This window comes from Triplophysa rosa, linkage group LG16, assembly GCF_024868665.1.
Source record: "Triplophysa rosa linkage group LG16, Trosa_1v2, whole genome shotgun sequence".
In the NCBI taxonomy this organism is placed as follows: Eukaryota; Metazoa; Chordata; class Actinopteri; order Cypriniformes; family Nemacheilidae; genus Triplophysa; species Triplophysa rosa.
Genome location: NC_079905.1, coordinates 14,320,028 through 14,341,769, shown reverse-complemented (window position 1 = coordinate 14,341,769; position 21,742 = coordinate 14,320,028). Strand labels below are relative to the sequence as shown.

Sequence of the window (21,742 nt, the reverse complement as noted above, 5' to 3'; positions counted from 1 at the left end):
GAGAGACAGATCGCAACGGCGATTGTTGAGTTGCGCCGCGATGCATCACGGGATGTGTAGTTTTGCTTTCGCTCAACCGCTGCAACAAAGCAATTTGGGAATTTCTGGATGCTGTTTATTGTTTTTTTGTCGATTAGATGGAAGGGTACATACAAATGGATGAATATAGGATATTTTAAATATAACACAATTATATTTTACAATATAGAGACCGATTGTTTATACATTTATCATTTTCAACTTTTTGGGAAATTACTTGCCAACGATAAAAGCTTAATGTGGCCACTTGGGGTTCACTTTTTATTCAGTATACAATGACAAACACATATTCAAGAAGACTATACAGTAAACATTTGTACAAAAATTTGTGAAGAAGAGCATAATTATTCAGAAACCGGTTTATCATAGTGTTTTTAAAATGCAATAAACTTTTTCAACCAAAAGAAAAGACTGCACTGTAAAGTGTCAGTAATGCCCCACCCTGCTGAGCTACACTTTTTTTTTAAATACCCAAATGCTGGTTTTGACTTCCTTGAAGCTTCTAAAATTATAGCACAAGAAGCAATGACAGCAGTTTTATTGTAAAGGCTGACCTCCTCCCTTATGGTTTTCACCACTGTTTGTTGTCTAGTGCTTGTAGTTCACTTTATTCAGATAAAATAAGGCTCCCGGTAGCACTGTCATTGTTTTCAGAAGTGGACTTAATAGGAAGTTGGGTCTGCAACCCTGCTGTCTAAATATAGCTTTAAATGTGCTCACGATTGTGCACTCAAGTTGTTTAGCAAAGAAATTCTTTGCATCCAGCCCATGGCAAATCGCTGTTAGTGAAATATCAGTGAGAAGATGTTTTTAAAAACACCACAAATAGTTTACTAGTTAGTTCCTCAAAAGACAAACAATATGATTTGTTGTGCATGAAGAGCAATGATTCAGCACTTGTTTGTTTAGCAATAGATGTGCAACACACAATGTCATAGAAAACATCTTGTCTAGAAAACATTTGATAGGCCTAAAGATAACATTTTATGTAGATATAACATAAATCGCACTGTACTTATTTTCTAAACATAAGGGGCATGATCTGTCTTGTCTATTTGACATCTCATCTGTTTGTATCAATTGCTGCTTTTTACAGATGCTTTTATCCAAAGTGACTTAAATTGCATTCAAGCTATACATTTCATCATTATGTTTGTCCCCTGGAAATCAAACCCATGACCTTTCTGCGCTGCTAACACAATGCTCAACCAGTTGAGCGGCAGAAACATTGTATCAGAAACAATATGAAAATAATAAATGACGACAAATAAGAGACAGTTTGAAGTTACAAAACCCTTCTTGATAGTCAGTTAGTAGGAATGTGTATGGGTGTATATTGATGATTATTTATTGTATATAAATAGTCCACAGGATTATGTGTATGTGTAAAAAAGGTGCACCATATTAAGAACTGACTTTACGTGACGTGGATGGTAGAGATAAGTCGCTCGCGCCATCTACTGGATATGTTAGTTATTATAAAAAAATCTCGTAATTTAATATACGTGGTAGATCGTAACGTTAAATTGTTTTTTTTTAAACAGATAATGACATCCATAAACCTTAAAACTCTGTGCAGATATTTTTAAGATCATATATTAACCAATAGCCTATATATAAAATAACATATATTACATATATGTTTATATTACTTGAACGCATCAAAATTATTGAAAGGTTTCACCACTAGTCAGGATTTAAAATAAAGTTGAAATGACATTTACAAAATTTACAGCATTTGCATTTTTATTGACATTTTCTGACAGAGCTAGACAAAAATAGCCAATTTGTAAGTCTAGAATAAGAGAAGTATTGTTTTCCACAGAAGGCATGGTGGGAAAAATAATTTTATACAAGAAAACAAAATGAAATAGATGTTTCAAAGGAACATCAAACACAGGCAAACTTACCATAATCACAGTTTTTAGGTCAAGTAAGCAATTTTCCATATGACAGAAACATAGTTCTACATTTGCACTTAATATTTATGAAGCACTGTACCAGTCAGCAATGTGGCACACTTGGCATTGTCACATACTACAGATATACCAAAATTGTATAGTAGCCTAATATAATAAAACATGTGTCAATCACTCACTACATATGAAAACAATTAATATATTCTGTTATTCTCGCTGGAGGTGGTGCTCTGATGAAAACTGTATATATCTCCACCAAAGATATGATTCTTTTTTATTATATTTCAATGATCTGGTGTCCATGTACTGATAAAGGGATCGTTGTGAATTTCAGATTAGAATTTCGTTATCTTCAGATCAGAGCTTTGTGTGGTAGTTGTTGTAATGCAAAGTGTATACAGTGTATGAGTTTTCTTTCACATATTTTTGCACTTGAATTAAAGCTTAAAGGAGTCATATGACACGGCTAAAACGAATATTATGGTTTGTTTTAGATGTAATGCAATGTGTATACACGATTTAAGGTTTAAGAACACTGTATTTTTCACTACCGTGCATGTTTGTATCTCCTCTTTGCTCCGCCTCTCTGAAACGCGCAGATCTTTTACAAAGCTCATCGCTCTGAAAAGCGAGGTGTGCTATGATTGGCCAGTTAACCAGTGCGTAGTGATTGGTCAAATACTGCAAGCGTGTGACGGAAATGTAAAGCCTCTTACCATATTTGGAACATCAGGTTCCAAAGCAATTGCACAGACAGGTACGCCCACCTTACTTGAGTATACATTTGAGCGGTCTTAGTCAAATCAGACCACAAACTGACGTAGATTTGTAGCCTACTCAAGCAGTTGCATCCCATGATTTTAGCCCCCTTGTGGCTCTTTCTACAGACTACGCATGTTAAAGTCTTCCTGAAAAGAAACAAGACAGTTCTCCTGTCAAATTAAAAGTTGTATGTTGAAGTGCTCCATTTCCCACCATGAGCCCAAGAAAAAATGATGCTTTTCATCGCAACCAGATCTGTACTGAGCTGTAACGAAGATTTTTTGTTTAATTTGTTTTGCGAAATTAACGTTAATAGCGCTATCAATATGGATATTTCTCTTAAACAAACGCATCGATTCGCTTCAGAAGACCTTTGTTAAGACCGCGGAGCTGTGTCGAGCAGTTCTTTGATCGATGGATGCACTTTTTGGAGATTAAAAAAATTGTCCCCAATTCACTCCCATTCTACCGCTTGGAAGAAAAATGATACGTGGTATTATAAATCCGACTACATTATTTTTCAAGATGAAATTCATATTCAGTTAGGAAGAAATTTTGTTTTTTTGTCTGAAGTATCCCTTTAAAGTCAATGTTATATTATATTATTATAAAAATAAACAAATAATTTTGATTTGATTTGAATAACAATTAATCCCAAAGGGAAATTCACTTGTCACAGCAGAGCTCACAACACAATAATAAATAAAGAAAAGAAATAAAATAAAATTCTACAAAATACAGCATTTCAGACAGCACCTTTTTTTCAAGCATCAAGTAGACACTCCTCCATCTTTATACCCTACACAATTAAAGTTCTACATCAATCATCTAATATAACATTGATTATACAATGTAATAGCTGTTGGTAAAAATGACGTTCTATATTGTTCCTTATAACACCAGGGTTGAATTAATCTTGAACTAAAAGAACTCACACAGGCTTGAACTGAAGAGGATGACAATCATGATTCGTCATATTGACCAATTATCAATCATTCTATCATGTGCTATCTTGTCTACAGTGGGTAACCTACACCCCACAACAGATCTTGCCTTTTTCTATAAGCTTGTTGAGTTTGTTATTCTCCTACTCCAGCAATCCCCCTCCCCAACAGGTGACAGCATTCAAGATCACAGATGATACTACAGAAAGGTCAAAAGGATCTACCAAAGGATCTTCTCCTTAATAAATGAATGTGACTCTGATCCTTCTTATAGACTCTATAGATCGTATTGTCAGACCGATCAAGTTTTTTGTTCAGGTATACACCTAGGTACTTATGTGACTTAACAATCTCAATTTCTGACTCATGTAAATTCACCGGCAGTACTTGATGAGGATATCCACTAAAATCAACCACAATTTCCTTGGTCTTACTAGCATTTAGCCTAAGACAGTGGTCTCCAACGTGGTGCCCAGCATGAACTCTGTAAGGTGCCCGCCAAACACAGGGCTCAACAATAATGCTCAGGACAGTTGACGAATCTGTGACTATACCGATCAACCAAGTGCTACATCATCATGAAATATTATTGGCACATGTTTTAAAGGGGTCATACGGTGCGAACACGTGTTTATCTGTGTCTTTGGTGTGTTATAAATTTCCCATGCATGTATTAGACACGTCGGAACAAAAGATGCATTCTATCTAAAAGAGAATGCTCACCCAGACCTGCCTGAAACGCCTCGTGTAACCACACCCCCACAAATCAACGTCAGTTCATGGTATGATTTGACTAAGACCGCCCAAATGTATACTCAATTAAGGTGGGCGCACCTGTCAGTACAATTGCTTTGGAACCTGATGTTCCAAATATGGTAAGAGGAGTTACATTTCCGTCACACGCTTGCAGTATTCGATCAATCACTACGCACTGGTTAACTGGCCAATCATAGCACACCTCGCTTTTCAGAGCGATGAGCTTTGTAAAAGATCTGCACGTTTCAGAGAGGCAGGGCAAAGAGGATATACAAACATGCATGGTATGTGGAAAATACAGCGTTTTTGAACCTTAAATGATGTATACACATTGCATTACATCTAAAACAAATGATAATATTCGTTTTAGCCGTGTCATATGACCCCTTTAAGCTTTAATATATTCAAGTGCAAAAATATGTGAAAGAAAACTCAATTTGATCCGTGAGCCGAAAAAATAATGCATCACATGTTTAAAGTTTGAAAGTATTTTATCAACAAGTAGCTCTCTAGATGATTTAATCTCTTCAGGTAGCCCTCGCTTTCAAAAAGGTTGAAGACCCCTGGCCTAAGACAATTAGTTTCACACCAGTCCACAAAATTCTTTAAAAGATCCCTATATTCACTCTCATCATGATCCTAAATGCAGCCAACACTGCTGAGTCGTCAGAAATTTTTTGAAGATGACAGTTTTTGGAGTTATACTGAAAGTCTGATGTATAAAAAGTGAATAAAAACGGAGCTAAAACCGTTCCTTGATGAACACCAGTGCACGTAACTACTTGGGCCACACAGTTCTGCATCCTTTCATACTGTGGTCTATTTGAGAGGTAGTCAGTTAACTGACCATACTCTGGTGTAATCCAGCATTTTCTAATTTATTCTTGAGTAATGCAGGCTGGATAGTGTTAAATGCACTAGAAAAATAAAACAAAAATGTAATTCTAACAATGTTACCTGACGTCTCTAAATGACTTAGACATTTGTTTAAGAGAGAAATAATTGCATCATCTACCCCAACACCAGTTTTGTAAACAAACTGCAGTTTATCCTCATCAGCACACAATAACTGCTTAATATAATATAAAACCAATCTCTCAAAAACCTTCATCAACTGAGCCGTTAAAGCTATTGGTCTGTAAAGTGAAAATGATGGAACTATGATGTCTTCCATAAAACGGGTACCCTTTCCAAGCGCAAAGTCAAATAAAAAATATCATGAATATGAACTCATTTAAGAATTCCAGCACTAATGCCATCAGGGCCTGCAGATTTCTTCTTTTTAATTCTCCTTAACCCACTTCTTACTTGTTTCATTGATACCGTATAAACTCACAAGATACAGACTCACAAGTGGGAAAATAGGATGAACTTAAGACTGAAGGGGGATCTAAATAGGTCAGCGGTATACCATCTGAAGGAAAAGTTTTGTTTAAATCACTAGATCCTCCATCAAATCTGTTAAAAAAGATATTCATTTCATCCACCCACATCTGTCCACTAGAGGCAGTATATCCCTGCACTCACTCCATACCTCTCTCACATTCTTTTTTTGTCATTTTTGTTCCATTTTTAACTTATAACATCCCCCCCCCTTTAATCTTAACTTTTAATCATTGATACCCGTTTCAGTTCCTCTTTGTCACCCACTAAAAAGTTTTTTTTCCGCTTAATAACGCCTTTAACTCTGGAGTAACCCATAGCTTGTTATTTGAGTAACATTTGACATTTTTGGTGGGTACTGTGTTATCAACTCAGTCTGCTGATACAGTCTGCAATACACTCAGTTAAACTATCAATGTCCTCGTCATGCGATTTACATAGGACCTCCCAAAGTCTCAAAACAATCCATTTATGCCTCATAGATCGATTATCAAAATATGAATAAAACAAATTCTGCAAACCATAGGCGATTATGGCTGATTAAAACTCCAGAGAAAACACCAAACCATCTGTTGAATATCCCTCACACCAATACTGTGCTCCTGCTGTGGGTCCTGTTTCTTTGGATGAGATGTTGTATCGAAACCTAAAGAGGGCAGTGCAGTCTAGACAATCCACAAATATTTATGATCTCGAACCGATTTGTAGGAAAGAGCTGTCTAAAATTTCATCTAAAATATGCGGTGGATTGCTTGATTGGTTTAAACCCTTGGCATATTATAAGCGAGTCCTGGATTGCTAAAGTTGTAACTTACGTATAGCAAATCTTCCACCTGAACAATACTGACTGTACCACCAGACAGAAGAGGTTTAGATAAGACACAACTCATAAGGTTTTATCATACTGTATCCTTTCATAATACTTTTACTGTCACTCTGTTTACTTTAAAGTCTTTATACAGTTTTTACCCAGATTTCTATTATAATCATGCCCCCTTTTTTAAACTGGGATGTGAGGACTTTTATGTGTATCATAATGCCTTTATAATAGTTGCTTTTATTGTCACCCTGTTCACATTAAAATCTTTTTTAATTCATTTGTGAATTAATAAGATTCTCTTGTTTTAGGTGACATCTTATAAACAGCGTTGGCAAATCATTACTATTTGAATAATTCTACACAATGATAAAGAGCATAGTGACAGTTGTCTCAAAGTTTGCCCTGAAATCAGTAGGCCACTGTTGTTGAGAGCTGAAGTGCAGATCTGCAAGGAACAGAAGGAACATGCAAGTACTGGAGTTCGTGTGCCAAGAACAGTGCGGCACCACTGCTCAACACAAACTTGAGAAAGGCATACAAAGATAAAACTGAGATGAACCATGTCAAATCTTATTCCCCTTTCTGAGTGACAGTCAGCCAGCAAAATGTTCAGCATTTACACATCCAAAAATGCTTCTACTGTAAGACATGATGGTGAAGGGCTGCTTCTCCTCAGATGGACTGGAGCTGTAGTCGCCCATCCATCCGTACGCCGTCTCCATCCAGCTTCTCCATCCAGCCTCTCCATCCAGCTGTCTCCATCCAGCCGTTCCTCCACCCGACCATCAAGCTGGTCATCCAGCCGTCTCCATCCAGCCGTTTCTCCATCCATCCGCCGATCTAGTCATCCAGCCGTCTCCATCCAGTCGTCTCCGTCCAGCCATTTCTCCATCCATTCGGTGAATCCACTTTCGTTGAATGGGCCGCCATTTGCCAAGACACTTCCTCAGAGTGTTGAGCACAAAAGGTTTCATGCTAGTTTTTTCTTGCCTTTATGCTATGCTCATCACCTGAACTCGCCCGGCCTCACCTTGAAGGTGACGAAGATTTTTTTGTTCGATCTTAAAAACCAAACTTACTGTATCTCCACATCATATTATTGAAGCATTACAATTATTATATGACAGGCAGCATGTTTTTTTCAATTTAGGCATGACAGTAGGCCTACATTATGTTACATATTAAATAATTAGTTGTTCAAGTTTCATGTTTTATTAACAATGTTATTATTTAACAATTCGTTTAAATATTTGAACATTTACTTAATCATTTAAGTTTGAGTAATTTGACCCTTCATAAGGTGGTTAAATATGGGCCTAAATCGTAAGGAGCATTCTGAGCTTTTGGTTCTTAATATGTCGTGTTGCACAAAGTAAAAAGGAGCCCGTAATTCATCCTCAAGTCAGCAAAGCTGGATCCACTGTTGTTGAGAAAGAAAGCGTGCAGGTCATGCAGCTCGTGCTGACACTGGAGGATTTTTTGCCAAGAACAGTGGGCAGCTTCACCACTGAGGACAAAATCACGTACTCAAGACGGTATGAGATGCAAATATGCAGCTGAGATGAATGACGACGCAACTGACAATAATAACGTGACAACACGGCCAAAACAGTTCAGGTTCAAAGCACAGTAAACATAAAGGACAAGACAAAAGCTTAACATAACCTGCTCCCATAAGAGTTCACAGCAAGGGGGGAGGTGTCCCGTCCGGTAGATGAGTCTCCTCGACGCCGAATAAAAGAAGCGGTAGTGGGATATGATATCCTCTTCATTAGACTCCTAAATCGATGATCCGGCCATAAGCATGTTGTATGCGGCATGTAAACATCATTGTTACAATGGGCAAATATCATATACATAAAAGTAAGTGGAATTACAGTAAACCCTCTATAAATTGTTTTAAAAATGAATGTAAAAAATACTTAGAATCTTTAAAGCACTTATCCAAAGATAATCAACCCCTTGGTGAATTTTATAAAACCATGTATGAGTCTCTTTTCTTTTAAGAATGGTAAAAATGTTATATATTTTTTAGGGCTGTCAAAAGATTAATCGCGATTAATCGCATCCAGAATAAAAGTTTGTGTTTACATAATATTTATCTGTTTACTGTGCATAATAATTTTGTATTTATTAAGACATACACATCCATGCATATATTTAAGAAAATCTAAATATTAATAAACATTTATATATCATTTCAATTATTGGTAAATATAAATAAATACATGTAAATATTTCCTAAATATGTATACTTGTGTATGTGTTTGTATTTATAAATACAAAATGAATATGCACAGTACATGGACATATATTATGTAAACACAAACTTTTATTCTGGATGCGATTAATCGCGATTAATCGCATCCAGAATAAAAGTTTGTGTTTACATAATATTTATCTGTTTACTGTGCATAATAATTTTGTATTTATTAAGACATACACATCCATGCATATATTTAAGAAAATCTAAATATTAATAAACATTTATATATCATTTCAATTATTGGTAAATATAAATAAATACATGTAAATATTTCCTAAATATGTATACTTGTGTATGTGTTTGTATTTATAAATACAAAATGAATATGCTTCTGTCACTGTGCTTTTGCTATGGTGACGTAACAATGAGTGACGCGGCCCCATAATGAAATTAAGTAGCTCGTGTTGAAGCGCTATTTTATATTTTACAATAAAATACTTTGTTGGCAATTTTGTTACTTGATTTATTTCATTTAGAGAAAAACGTCCAGAGCCATTTCAGCTGTAATCTGACTGTACAATCTAAAAAGTGTGAAACAAAATTGTGCTACTCTAGCAATTGTTTATTTCAGGAATATGTATGCTTATTTTTCTGTATGCTTTGTTTTTATATAAACATTTAAGCTACAAATTAAAATCTAACTCAACGCACTGTAATAAGTATAATTATGTAATTTCGTTATATCTTTTCTACTCCATAATATGCATACAACAGGCTATTAAAAAATATTATAGCCTAGATTTAGTTTAGATATTAGCTTGACTTCACAGAATTCCTTCACTGATCATGAATATGATATTAATGTGGTTTCATACAGTCTTTTTTCTACATATAATGTTTTTTAATAATGCTTTCACAATTTATCGGCTTTGTGCATACGGTATTTTTTTTTTTTGGTCCTTTATTACCCCATATTCTCGTGAAGATAAACAAAATATGAATTTAATTGAAACAAAGTAAACGTGACAATAAAGATTTTGAATCTTGATTATTTTTGTTGCGAGAGCCTCGCCCAGGTTGGCACGTCATCAGAGGTCAAAGGGTACCTCTTGAGAGAAAGATGGCTGCGTCCAGAGGAGCAGTTGTGTTAAAGACGGTTAAGAAAATTGTTGTACAGTTATGTCCATTTGAATCTAATGTTCGCTCTACACGGTAAGAAAACAGCAAATTACATCGATTTACATTACATTAATGTTGAAAGGGACTGTTTGGTAAAATTAAAACGGTATGTCTGCATGACTTGTTCTTAAACAGTTCTCTGTCATAATAAATGTCAACTGACTGTTATCGCCAATAAAAAAATGTCGTCGTGATGTCAGTTATACTGACAGATTGCATATCGATTTGAAATTATTCAGACGTCGGTTTCTCAGTTTATAGTCAGTTGCGCTGTTATGGTTGCGTTTCAAAGCAACACTTTGTACTCCTACAGCCTACGAGAGGCCAGCTACAGTGAGCTGATGTTTGCAATTCATTGTGATAAGGGAATTTATTGTTATCACCTTAAGTCTGTTTATGGTAACGCCCTAGAAGCATGAAGATCATTGAACCTTGAACCATCGAATAACTTGGTCCATTAACACTGAACTTCTGGCTCCACTTTGAGTTCATATGGCGTTTATTGCATGTAGTTCACCCACATTTGAACATCTCTCATGAATTACTCGTGCTCATGCTATGACTTCCTTTTTTCAGTTGAGCACAAACAAAAAATTCTATATTAAATGCCATCATTGTTTTTATTAGGGGGTTTAGCATATTGAAGCTCAGGAAAGCATATCTATCCTTAAAATAATCCACAAGACTTCAATACGTCACCATAACAAATATCCATACGTAGCCTTCAACACAAAAGTGTACACATATCCCAAAGTGTTTCCAAGTTTGTGCACCTTATGCATCAGACGTTCAGCCAACGGTCCGAGTAGACTGTGTCTATATGCTGTATTGTTTTATAACAAGCTTTGATTTTAATATAAACTTATACATTTGCTTGATTGTTCAACTGAAGGAAGTCAGCATGACGTAAATTATGAGATCATTTTCTTAAAAGTCCAGTGTATGAAATTTAGCAGCATCTAGTGGTGAGGTTGTGAATTGCAACCAACAGCTCACTCTACCGCTCACCCCTCCCTTTCGAAGCACTACGGTGGCTAACACAGAACTAAGAGGTCGTCACATTTTCACTTCTTTGCTGAAGGAGATAACGTATTTACGAAACGTGAGAGCAGTTTGTCCGTTTAGGGCTACTGTGAACAACAGGGTTAATTCCATGTCAGGGGACGTGCGGTGTATGTAGATAGAAATATCTCATTCTAAGGAAATAAAAACATAACGCTTCATTATGTAAGGTCTTTATACACCTCTGAAGACTGATATGTATATTATGTTGCATTTCTGTCAATTATAGATCCTCCACAAAATAACACATTGGACCTTTAATTGTGTGAACTATTTTATTTCAAGTTGGTTGCAAACATCCAAACTTTTATTACTCAGCTGTTTGATAACAGGGTGGCAACTGCCCAATAAATCGCATATTTATCGTAAGCTATTTACCTTAACATTTGTTAAACAGATTATTACCTCATGTGCGTTAGGTGTTTGTAAATGATATTTAAATGATGATTTGCATTAGGTGTTTCATGAATAATGAAATGATCGTATAATTAATTATTAAATAAAACCTGAACTGTTGTGTATGTATGTCAGTTGCACAGTAAAACTGTCCAATCCCACATCTTATCTGCTTCTGTCCCACAGAGATTTCCTCGTCATGGTTGGCTCTGAAAAAGCCAGATCCTCAAATATAAATTGTGAAATAATCACAGAGGTCAAGCATGACCGATCAGAGTCTGTCATTGACATCACATTCGGTGAGTAAAGTTTAAAGTTGATTTTCTAATAATATAATGAGGTAGTGTCATATTTGATGTGTGATACATAGTCATGTCTGGCAGTGGATGGAGAGAGGCTGGTGATGAAAGGATCCAAACTAACCACTCAAGAAATGCTCTCAGCACTACAGACCCGCTGCAGTGCTAAAAACCCTCAAGCAAAAGCAGGAGACAAGAAGTAGTCGGCCCTTAGCATATTTCTGTGTATATACAGTGTGTTTGCGTGTGTAAAATAAACTTTTGTTATTTACAATGTCATTGTGAGTTTGAGTCACTTGTTTTCTTCTATAGAGCATTCGGATGAAAGGATTTTGCTGGGACCCCAGACCAGGCTTTTTTATTCTTACAAAAACAGGGCTGTTTTAATAAACTGTGTGGCTTTATGAATCTGATTTGACTAAAAAATGGTGTGGGTCACATCCAAGAAAATAATGCATAACATTTAGTGCTAAAGGATTTTTAACACTTTTTTGTCTATAAAACAATAATAGCATCTATGCTAAAGGCTACAAACAATATTACATTATTAGGTTATTACAAAGCACAAAAGAAGATATTTTGAAGAATATTGGTAACCGAACAGCGGTGGCACCCATTGACTTGCATTGGTTTTGTGTCCATACAATAAAAGGGAATGGGTGCTGCTGTTGTTTGGTTGCCAACATTCTTCAAAATATCTTTTGTGTTCTGCGGATGAAAGTCATACAGGTTTAAGATGACAGGTGGGTGAGTAAATGATGACAGAATTTTCATTTTTGGGTGAACTATCCCCTGAATGCATGTACTTTTTTACATTAAATTTATGCATTTGGCAGACACTTTTATGTGTTTTTGTGTTTTCTGCTGTTCGAACCATGACTTTTGCATTGCTAACAGGAGTGAAAATATTTTTGGAATATACAGTAATTTTTTGTTTTGTATAATCCTCAGCAAAATGGGAGCAATATGAAGAGTTAAAGGGATAGTTCGCCCAAGGTATTTGCCCCCCATTGACTCCCATAGTAGGAAAAATTACTTTATCATTTTTTTTGTTCTGTTGAACACAAAAGACGACATTTTGAAGAATGTAGGACAGCAAACCGTTCTGTGGCACTTTTGACTCTTCCAACTATGGTATAGTCAGGGGAGGGGCAAATCTGTCTGGTTATAAGCATTCTTCCAAATATCTTTCTCTGTGTTCATCAGAACAAAGAAATGTATACAGATTTGGAATAACTCGATGGTGAGTAAATGATGACAGAATTTTCATTTTTGGGTGAACTGTCCCTTTAAGTCTAGCCATCTACATGATCTTTGGGAGTAGTATCCTCTGATCCAGTAAATGTTACTTGACCGAATACTTGTGGTAAAAAAAATTCGAACCCTTCCCCGAGTTTTGGGTGGGAGTTTGAGGAACTCCAGAGAGTGACGCGTAATGATTGAATTTGATTGGCTGGTGTGATCATGCACGTGCTGGAGAAGTTGTTAAAAAGCCCGCAGTCATGAGATGAGGGATCATCGGATCAAACTTTGGTAAAGAGTTGCGTGATCGGGACAACATCATCTGGAAAAATGGTTGAGAAATTCGTGGGAGCATGGAAAATGATCAACAGCGAAAACTTTGACGAGTACATGAAGGCGCTAGGTTTGTATTTTTGTATTTAAGGAAATCTTTAAAAAAATATAACATATGCATATTTGCGTTCAGGTTTTTAGGTTTTTTCCTTTGTGTGTAACGCGAAATAATGCTTTAATGATAAACAGTGTGCGGTATAAATTTAACTTTAAAAGTTGTTGATGATAAAGATTAAAAGTTATCGAAACGATCTTCATTACACACTTTTCAGGTGTGGGTTTCGCAACTCGTCAGGTGGGAAACAGGACCAAGCCAAACCTGATCTTGTGTGTGGATGATCAAGGGTTCATATGCATGAAATCGCAGAGCACCTTCAAAACTACTGAGATTAAATTCAAACTCAACGAGCCATTCGAGGAGACCACTGCAGATGACAGAAAGACTACGGTTTGTAATGGCATTACTGGAATATATCAGTGGTATGGCGTTGAGCTCTTTTTGATATAAAGTTAACGGATTTCTCTCTCTTTTTATCATCAGACCGTCATTAGTGTCGAGAACGGAAAACTCGTGCAAAAACAGACCTGGGACGGCAAAGAGACGAGGATAGAGAGAGAGATCACGGATGGGAAATTAATAGCTGTAAGGAAACTTTTTCATTTTTTGAACAGAAAGTTGCTTTTAATGTCTTAAAATGTATAACAATACATGCAAAATAGTAGCAACATATTTTTGCATTATTTATTCTTACATTATATATTCATTATATTTTTCAAATAATCAATTATTACTTTGATATAGATGGGATTATGACATTCATACATTGACCTTTATACATTACAATGATATTATTTGAAATCTTAAATATTGTTTTAAATAATATTTCCTTAATTTAACTTTAACTTAATTGAGTTTAAGTTATTTCTAAAATGTAAAAAAAACTGTGTTAGACAGTGTCATACGAAATGATATCTTACAGACAAACGCATTTTTGTGATGGGAATTATTTTGTTTTTATTTTTTTCAACCATGATCTTTTTTGACAGAAATGCACAATGGGTGATGTTGTTGCTGTAAGGACATATGTGAAGGAGTGAAGTTATCCAATCTGGATTTAAAGATCCCAGGCTCAGTTCAATGAGCAAATCATGACTCGCTCTTACTGAAATTTTATATTTCACACCAAAGCAATTGCTTGCTGACCACTTTCAAATGCATTTATAGTCAGTGTTTATGGTGGTTTGAATAAAATTGTTTTTATTTGTGTTAAACCGAGTCTGTTTCTCCCTGCTGTTTTAATGGGCTTGGTCAATGCATGTATCAACATTTTGTTTTAAAAAATGAGTAGAGTTATCTGCAAAAAAAACTGCCAAGTTTGTATTGAATCTTTAATTTTAACACTGGTTTCTATGATTTCACAACAAGTATTGTCAGAGATCAGAAATCACTCAACTAACCACTTTCTTCCTACAAATCTAATGCTATCTGTCTCTAAAATGTGTTCCTGAGTATTTCATGACTCACATCTCACAACAAAGTCACAAAACCCTCAAGACATCTTACTTCATTTCAAATGAAAATGAATGCTAACTTACTTAAAAACAACTGAACGATAAGAGTCCGTTTACACGAGACCGTTTTCAACTAAAAACTGAAAACTTTTTATGCGTTTTGGCTGTTCATTTACACGAAAACGGCGTTTTGGGGGACTGAAAACTTTCGAAAACGGGTCTCTAAGGCCACATTTACACGATGAAAACGGAAACGTTTTTCCTTTGCATTCTTGAAAAGTTTCACGTACACATGACAGCGTTATCAAAACTGTCTGCATTACGATCCAGGAAAACTGATAATGCACACTGTAGATGGCGATGTTGTTGTGTAAAGAAACAGGACGTGCCTAGACACATACACATGCACAGTTATAAGGCAAAAGTGCTTTTTAATAGCGTTGGTCGACGTATATGTGTGTTTAAAGTCTGGCGAATGTAATAGTGTGTAGCTAACAATTTTTGGTTCCCAGAACGTTCCCCTAAGGCTAGTTTAACGTTAGGGGAACGTTCCCAGAACGTTAGCCTAAAATATTTTTCTCGGGTCCGTTTGGCCTCACTACACATCAGTAATGAATACATCCATGCTGTGTTTTTATCCATCCCTTGTCTAATCTAATTAAAATAAGTAAAATACATCATACCACACAATATGGAGGATGAAATAAATGCATTAGATTATTCTTTTAGCCGAATAATTCCTTTTACCTAATTTTCGATTTAAACAGCACAGTATATCATTTCTAATAAAACCACACTGTGTGTAGGCCTATACTTCAACATCAGACATTATAGATATTGAAATAAAATAACGAATGACTTCAACAGAATATTTAAAGCAGATTTTATTGACAGAAGAATAAACATTTAATTATCTTCAGGCAAACAATATTCTTGTCTCACCACAGAAGTATTAGCGCGGGTCTTTAGATATAACAATCAAAATCATGGTCTGATGATTTAGATATGTCAATCGAAAATCACAAAAATATAAGTTTACTCTCAAATCTGTACCCTTTTTAAATAAAAAATAAAATAAATAAACCACTAAACTAATGTGTCAGTGGGTGAGGTAAAACGAAATGACCGTTAATTTTTAAATGACGGGAGTGCGCGGCAGAGCGTACAACGCACGCTCTCGAGCGCATACACATACAGTACAGAAACAGACCACACTAAAGAAATACACATGGATATACTGTATATGATTGTATTTTCATTAAGCTTAACTAGTTTATTATTTTCAGCCATTAAAGGGCACATTTATTAATTTCATTTGGTCAGTATAACATGTGTTAATGTGATCATTTCTGTATTGCACATTTTTTACACACGTTTACCAGTTTTGACTATTTTTACCATGAAAAAATAACCAAAAAAATAACCATCAGGGAACGTTAGTTTCTGGTTACAAAAAAACCCAGTAAATAACCATCAGAGAACGTTATTTTCGGGTTTCAAAAAAATAACCAATAAATAACCATCAGGGAACGTTGTTTTCTGGTTATTTTCTGGTTGCAAAAAATAACCAATAAATAACCATCAGAGAACGTTATTTTCTGCTTTAAAAAAAACAACAATAAATAACCATCAGGGAACGTTACTTTCTGGTTATTTTCTGGTTGCAAAAAAATTACCAAAAAATAACCATCAGGAACGCTATTTTCTGGTCATTTTCTGGTTATTTTTAAAAAAACAGTTTGCAACGTTCTGGAAACGTTATTTTCTGGTTGCAAAAATAACCAAAAGGGAACCAAAAACTAACGTTAGGGGAACGTTCTGTGTTTGCTGGGCAGTACCGGAAGCCGCCATATTGTTTTGGCTATACTCGCGTGTAATACACATGTGCGTGACGTCATCGTCATCAGAAAGTTCCGTCTTGCAGTTTACATTGAAACGAAAAAGGCAGCGTTTTCAAAAAGTTGCACTTTGAGACCCGTCTTCAAAAGTTTGCGTTTTCAGTCCCCCAAAACGCCGTTTCCGTCAAAACGAACGGCCAAGACGCATACATTTTTTGCGTTTTCAGTTGAAAACGGTCTCGTGCAAACAGCCCCAAAGTGAAAGTTTTTGAAAACGACGGCATTATCGTTTCCGTGTAAAATCTGAAGGCGGCGTTTTCCAAAAACGATGACGTCATATGCATGCATATTAATCGTTCACTCTGCTGCAATGCGCGGGTTTTCTCCAAACAATAATAGCGGCCTCCATGCTGCATGTTTGTGCGTGGCATACTTATAATCATTTCTCCAGCAAAAATAATATTTACTGCACTACTACAACCAGCGGAGACATAGTATTTATATGCACACTATAAACACACATGCATGCCGACAAAGGGTATTAAAAGTGCTTTTAGATTAAAACAGTGTATGCGGATATGTGTTTTCAAAAAGTTGCAATATGAGAAATTTCACCCAAACTTAATAAAAATGTACAGTATTCAGAGTGCCTTATGTTTTATTGTACATTGCAAACACTGATGCATGCCGTGAGTGTTCAATGTACAATGATAGTCATATATGTATAAAATCAATGTAATTAACTAATGTATTAATATATTTAAAACTCTTTGGTCTGGGAAATACAAGACTGTAAAATGTTTTGCAGCAGGTTGCCAGTAACTTACTGTAGATTTAATTTACAATTTTGTTTTAAACATAAATTTACCTAGTTCTTAAATGTTCTTTTATAAAACAAGACTAAATATCTTAGGTCACTTTTCTTGTTATGTAAATATATTGTAATTTAAGAAGTTTTAAAAAATTTGACTAGAAAACAAAACAAAAATGCTTAGAAAGAATGTCATTTTTTGCAGTGTTGCTGTGCTAATGCAAGTAATAAGACTAGTTTCTTCTTGCTCATTTTGAATCTCAAAAGTCAAAGTGTTTTAATTTAAAAGTAAAGTTTAACTCAAATAGAAAACAGTACTAATAGGAAAGTATATTAGTAATTAAATCTACAGTAAGTTACTGGCAACCTGCTGCAAATAGTGCTCATGTTCTCACTACAGATGATGTAGCCTTTCGTGAAGTGTTCAAGTGAACTGTGTTGAAGGTTACAAAGGATATGCGTTTCTTTCCTTGTTTCAGAACATTTCCCTTTCTGAACATAGTTTAAGATGCGTAACAAAACTGGAACACAGTGAGTCCCCACAGACTCATTCCCTTTGACCCACACAAAAAGCAGAGAATGTTCCATCAGTGGCCACTTTCCCAGCACAGGAAAACGTAGACATACACTGATTGTAACTGACTGCAAAAACAGCTGAAACAGGTGGGTAATGGGCCAGCTTTCTCATTTCACCCTATTCAATAAAAACAATGCTTTTTCCTATCTACCGATCTGTGCAAAGTTTACAGGGCGTAAGGTGGAACTGGAAATCCATTCAATCTCAAATTTGTTTCTATTATGTTAGACCTACCGAACATCTTCCGATCTGATGTCTAATGTACCTATCACGGTCATGCTGAGATCAGAGGTGCAGAGCACATGGAATGATTTACTCAATAAAAAGATGTTTGTTATCATAACAAAGCAGCGGAGAGATGTTAGATTGAAGGCAACAGGTTACATGTTTGTTATCGTGGATTAAGAGGAAGTGCCTTTGGCCCAGTTGCATAAGAGAGTAGGAACTGATAAGACATCATTGATACAGAGAGAACTATACAGTACTTGTTGAAATAAGCCACAAACACATTCGCATGTAATGGAAAGGATAATTATTTTTAAGAAATTCTCTACACATCTGGAACATATGAAAAATCCTGTAATTTTGCAGCAGTCGTAATTTATAAATTACAATAAAAAATATATTATTTTTTACGTGATTACGTTTTTCATGTTTTTCTTGTAAATTTGCCATCTTTTTCTGTAATTTGACGGTTTTTACCGTATAAAAAAATCTAAAAACTGTAATTTTCCGACAGCTGGGGCACCAGTAAAAAAACTGTTTTTCCAGTAAAATTATGTTTTTCATGTTCTTCTTGAATTGTCTTTTTTGTGTAATTTGATGTTTTTTTAACCACTTGTTAAAAAAATATTTAAAAAAAAGTAAAAAAAAACAGTAAAATTCTGTAAAATTAAATTTATTCTGAATGAATGAATGCATAGGCTAAATGTAATGTAGTTATCCAATAAGGTATAAGCAGTTTGACTTGAGTTGTTGGGATTTTTAATGATGGAAAGAAGCACTTTTTTATTCTGTTATATAGCAATAAACTTCAGCATTTATACTGGAGGTACAAATGGAATCTGCACTGCTTTGAAGGGACAGTTCACCCAAAAATGACATCTTTCATCATTTTTGTCATTCCAAACCTGTATGACTTTCTTGCTTCTGCAGAACACAAAAGAAGATATTTTGGACTTTGGTAAGCAAACAACATTGACCCCCATTGACTTCTATTGTATTGACACAAAACCACTGTGACATTTCTCAAAATGTCTTCTTTTTTCTTCCACTGAAGAACGAGTCATAAACAGGTTTGAACAACAAGAGAATAAATAAATCACAACAGAATCTTTCTTTCAGGTGTACTACCGCTTGAAAGTCTGTGTTTTGCATTAAGGGTGTGCGTGGTATGCGGGACGTCTCAGTATTGTGTATCAGACGGATTCACAGGGGTCCCATCCTAGCGTGTTGACCTGCGGACTGTTTTGCTTGCACAGATAACACTGCAGGAATGATATCATATCCTTTGTGTAACATCTGGAAAGCTCCACAGCAGGAACAGCGATCGCGCCCTTCCGCTCACTTTCCTTGGAACATTGGAACAGACAATACGACAGTACAACCGTCGGCCTACGTCTCAGATGGAGGCCAAGGTTACAGTCCTTCACACCGCAATAAAGCGACTTCCTCTGTTTGCAGAAATCAAAAGTATCTTAACCAATACAGTTATCAGATCATAACATTGTTATGAGTCACTTAGTATCTTTTCAAGGCCTAAGATGACCTGTGTGGTTCAATTTGTCAGTTCATTTCAGTACAGTGGTGAATGTGCTGTTGCCCAATGCTTTGATTTACAAATCAATCTGTCGACATTATCCGACAAAAGGGGTTTTGAGTTCATGTGCCTTCATTCGCCTGGTGGGAATCAGGGTTGCTGTGTGTCATTGGAGTCAAAATTGATATCAGCAGGGCTCAGCGGGAGGCCTGTTGCTATGCAACCAGCCTTTAGGACTCCAAATCCGGCCTGGAACACAAAGAGATGAATTGGTCACTGAAGGGCACACGTCTCTGGCCGAGGAATTCATTTTTAGATTTTTAAAGAATGCGAATGGCTGGAAAGTTGGAGTGTTCTGAAGCACGTTTGACCTTGTAGTTTGTTAGTCTTGGGAGATGGCTGCAGATGCATGAAATCGTTCCCTTTTGGTATAAAAACACCAAAAAGTAGTGATGTAGCAAAGGGGACAAAATGTGCAGAAATATCAACATTTTTTGATTGCGATACTTACAGGAATAGCCAAAAATGAATAGAAAATCTAGTCATCTCATCTCATTCATTCGTATTTGCCACCAAGGACATGTTAAACTTGTTACAGCTTGGTTCTTAGTAAATATAATCTACTCTTGTCACTTCGAACCTGTATGACTTTCTTTCTTCTGCAGAAAACAAAAGAAGACATTTTGAAGAAAATTGGTAACCGAACAGCGCCAGCACCCATTCACTTCTATTGTATGGACACAAAACCAATGCAAGTGAATGGGTGCCGGTTAACAACATTCTTCAAAATATCTTCTTTTGTGTTCTGCGGAAGAAAGAAAGTCATACAGGTTTGAAATGACAAGAGGGTGAGTAAACGATGACATCATTTTTATTTTTGGGTGAACTATCACTTTAAGACAACTCTATCATGAATGACTAGACTTAACTGCACCTAAAACATTAAAGAGACAGTAGCCACGCAAATATTTATAGACGACATTATCTGTGAATGAGTATAGAAGAAAAAACGGACATTCGTATTTTGGGATGTCATAGGGATTAAAGTGTCTAAAACTGTGTCGGAGACCATTCCCTATCTTCTATATAATGCATTTCTGCCATTTTGTGTTGGTGTCCGAAAGCTGAGTAAACAACTTCATTTACAACGCTCATCTTGTTTTACCCATAATGCACTGCACTCTGATTTGATGTAAATGTTTTTGGAGAGGACCACAAGCCAGGACTCAAACTTGGGTAACCCAAAGCACTGTTGCACTAATGTTAAAGATGGAAATGTTCGCAACAGTTTTCTCTGAGTGGTTTCAGAAATATGTCTTCAAAATCAGTCTTTTGTGACAGGATGTGACATAAACGTTGAATTGATATATGTGCCTTTACTACCTATGTAAACTAGACATCAGTTTTGAGCTTTTGGACACAGCGGCGTAACCTTCTCATTTATTTCAATAGGCTGCAGTTCAGGATTTGTGGAACACGGTGTGAATCTTCTCATTTGGGAACAGATAAGGCATTTGGAATTTTGTTTGGAATTCCTGTTAGATAGGTATAGTTTGGGGTAACATACTGTAACACCACAGCCCAGATAAGATGATGTGCATGTAGGAGTTAAACCTCACTCCCATAACCCATCCTGCCTCATAACTGTGAAAAGCTTATTTTGCCTCACACACAGTTTTTCTGGCAGTCCTTATACGCTATGACATTAAAAGCCCTTGAAACACTCACGTCTTTCCGCCAGTGTCTTTGTGTTCAACTGATCCATTTCAATACATGTCAAGCAAAGAAAAAGTACTTTTTCCTGTATAGTGGAACAGACAGTGTGTAACTTATTTACACAACTTTTATTCCAGTGAATATAAAAAGACATGTGTCTATGAGTTTTTATGTTTAAGGGTATGAGTA

The 21,742-nt window shown here is 35.8% G+C and overlaps 2 protein-coding genes across 2 annotated transcripts; both read left to right on the top strand.

Annotated features, from left to right (window-relative positions):
• The first annotated feature begins 8,043 nt into the window (after positions 1-8,043).
• Positions 8,044-12,044, top strand: mrpl53 (mitochondrial ribosomal protein L53). Its single transcript, XM_057355110.1, has 4 exons — positions 8,044-8,486; positions 9,894-10,041; positions 11,653-11,765; positions 11,850-12,044. The coding sequence occupies exons 1-4, from the start codon at positions 8,435-8,437 to the stop codon at positions 11,966-11,968; spliced, it is 432 nt and encodes a 143-aa protein (XP_057211093.1). The 5' UTR covers positions 8,044-8,434; the 3' UTR covers positions 11,969-12,044.
• Positions 12,045-13,276: 1,232 nt separating this feature from the next.
• On the top strand, positions 13,277-14,612 carry fabp4a (fatty acid binding protein 4a). The gene is made up of 4 exons (XM_057355111.1): positions 13,277-13,410; positions 13,613-13,788; positions 13,882-13,983; positions 14,388-14,612. The coding sequence occupies exons 1-4, from the start codon at positions 13,338-13,340 to the stop codon at positions 14,436-14,438; spliced, it is 402 nt and encodes a 133-aa protein (XP_057211094.1). The 5' UTR covers positions 13,277-13,337; the 3' UTR covers positions 14,439-14,612.
• The last annotated feature ends 7,130 nt before the right edge of the window (positions 14,613-21,742 follow it).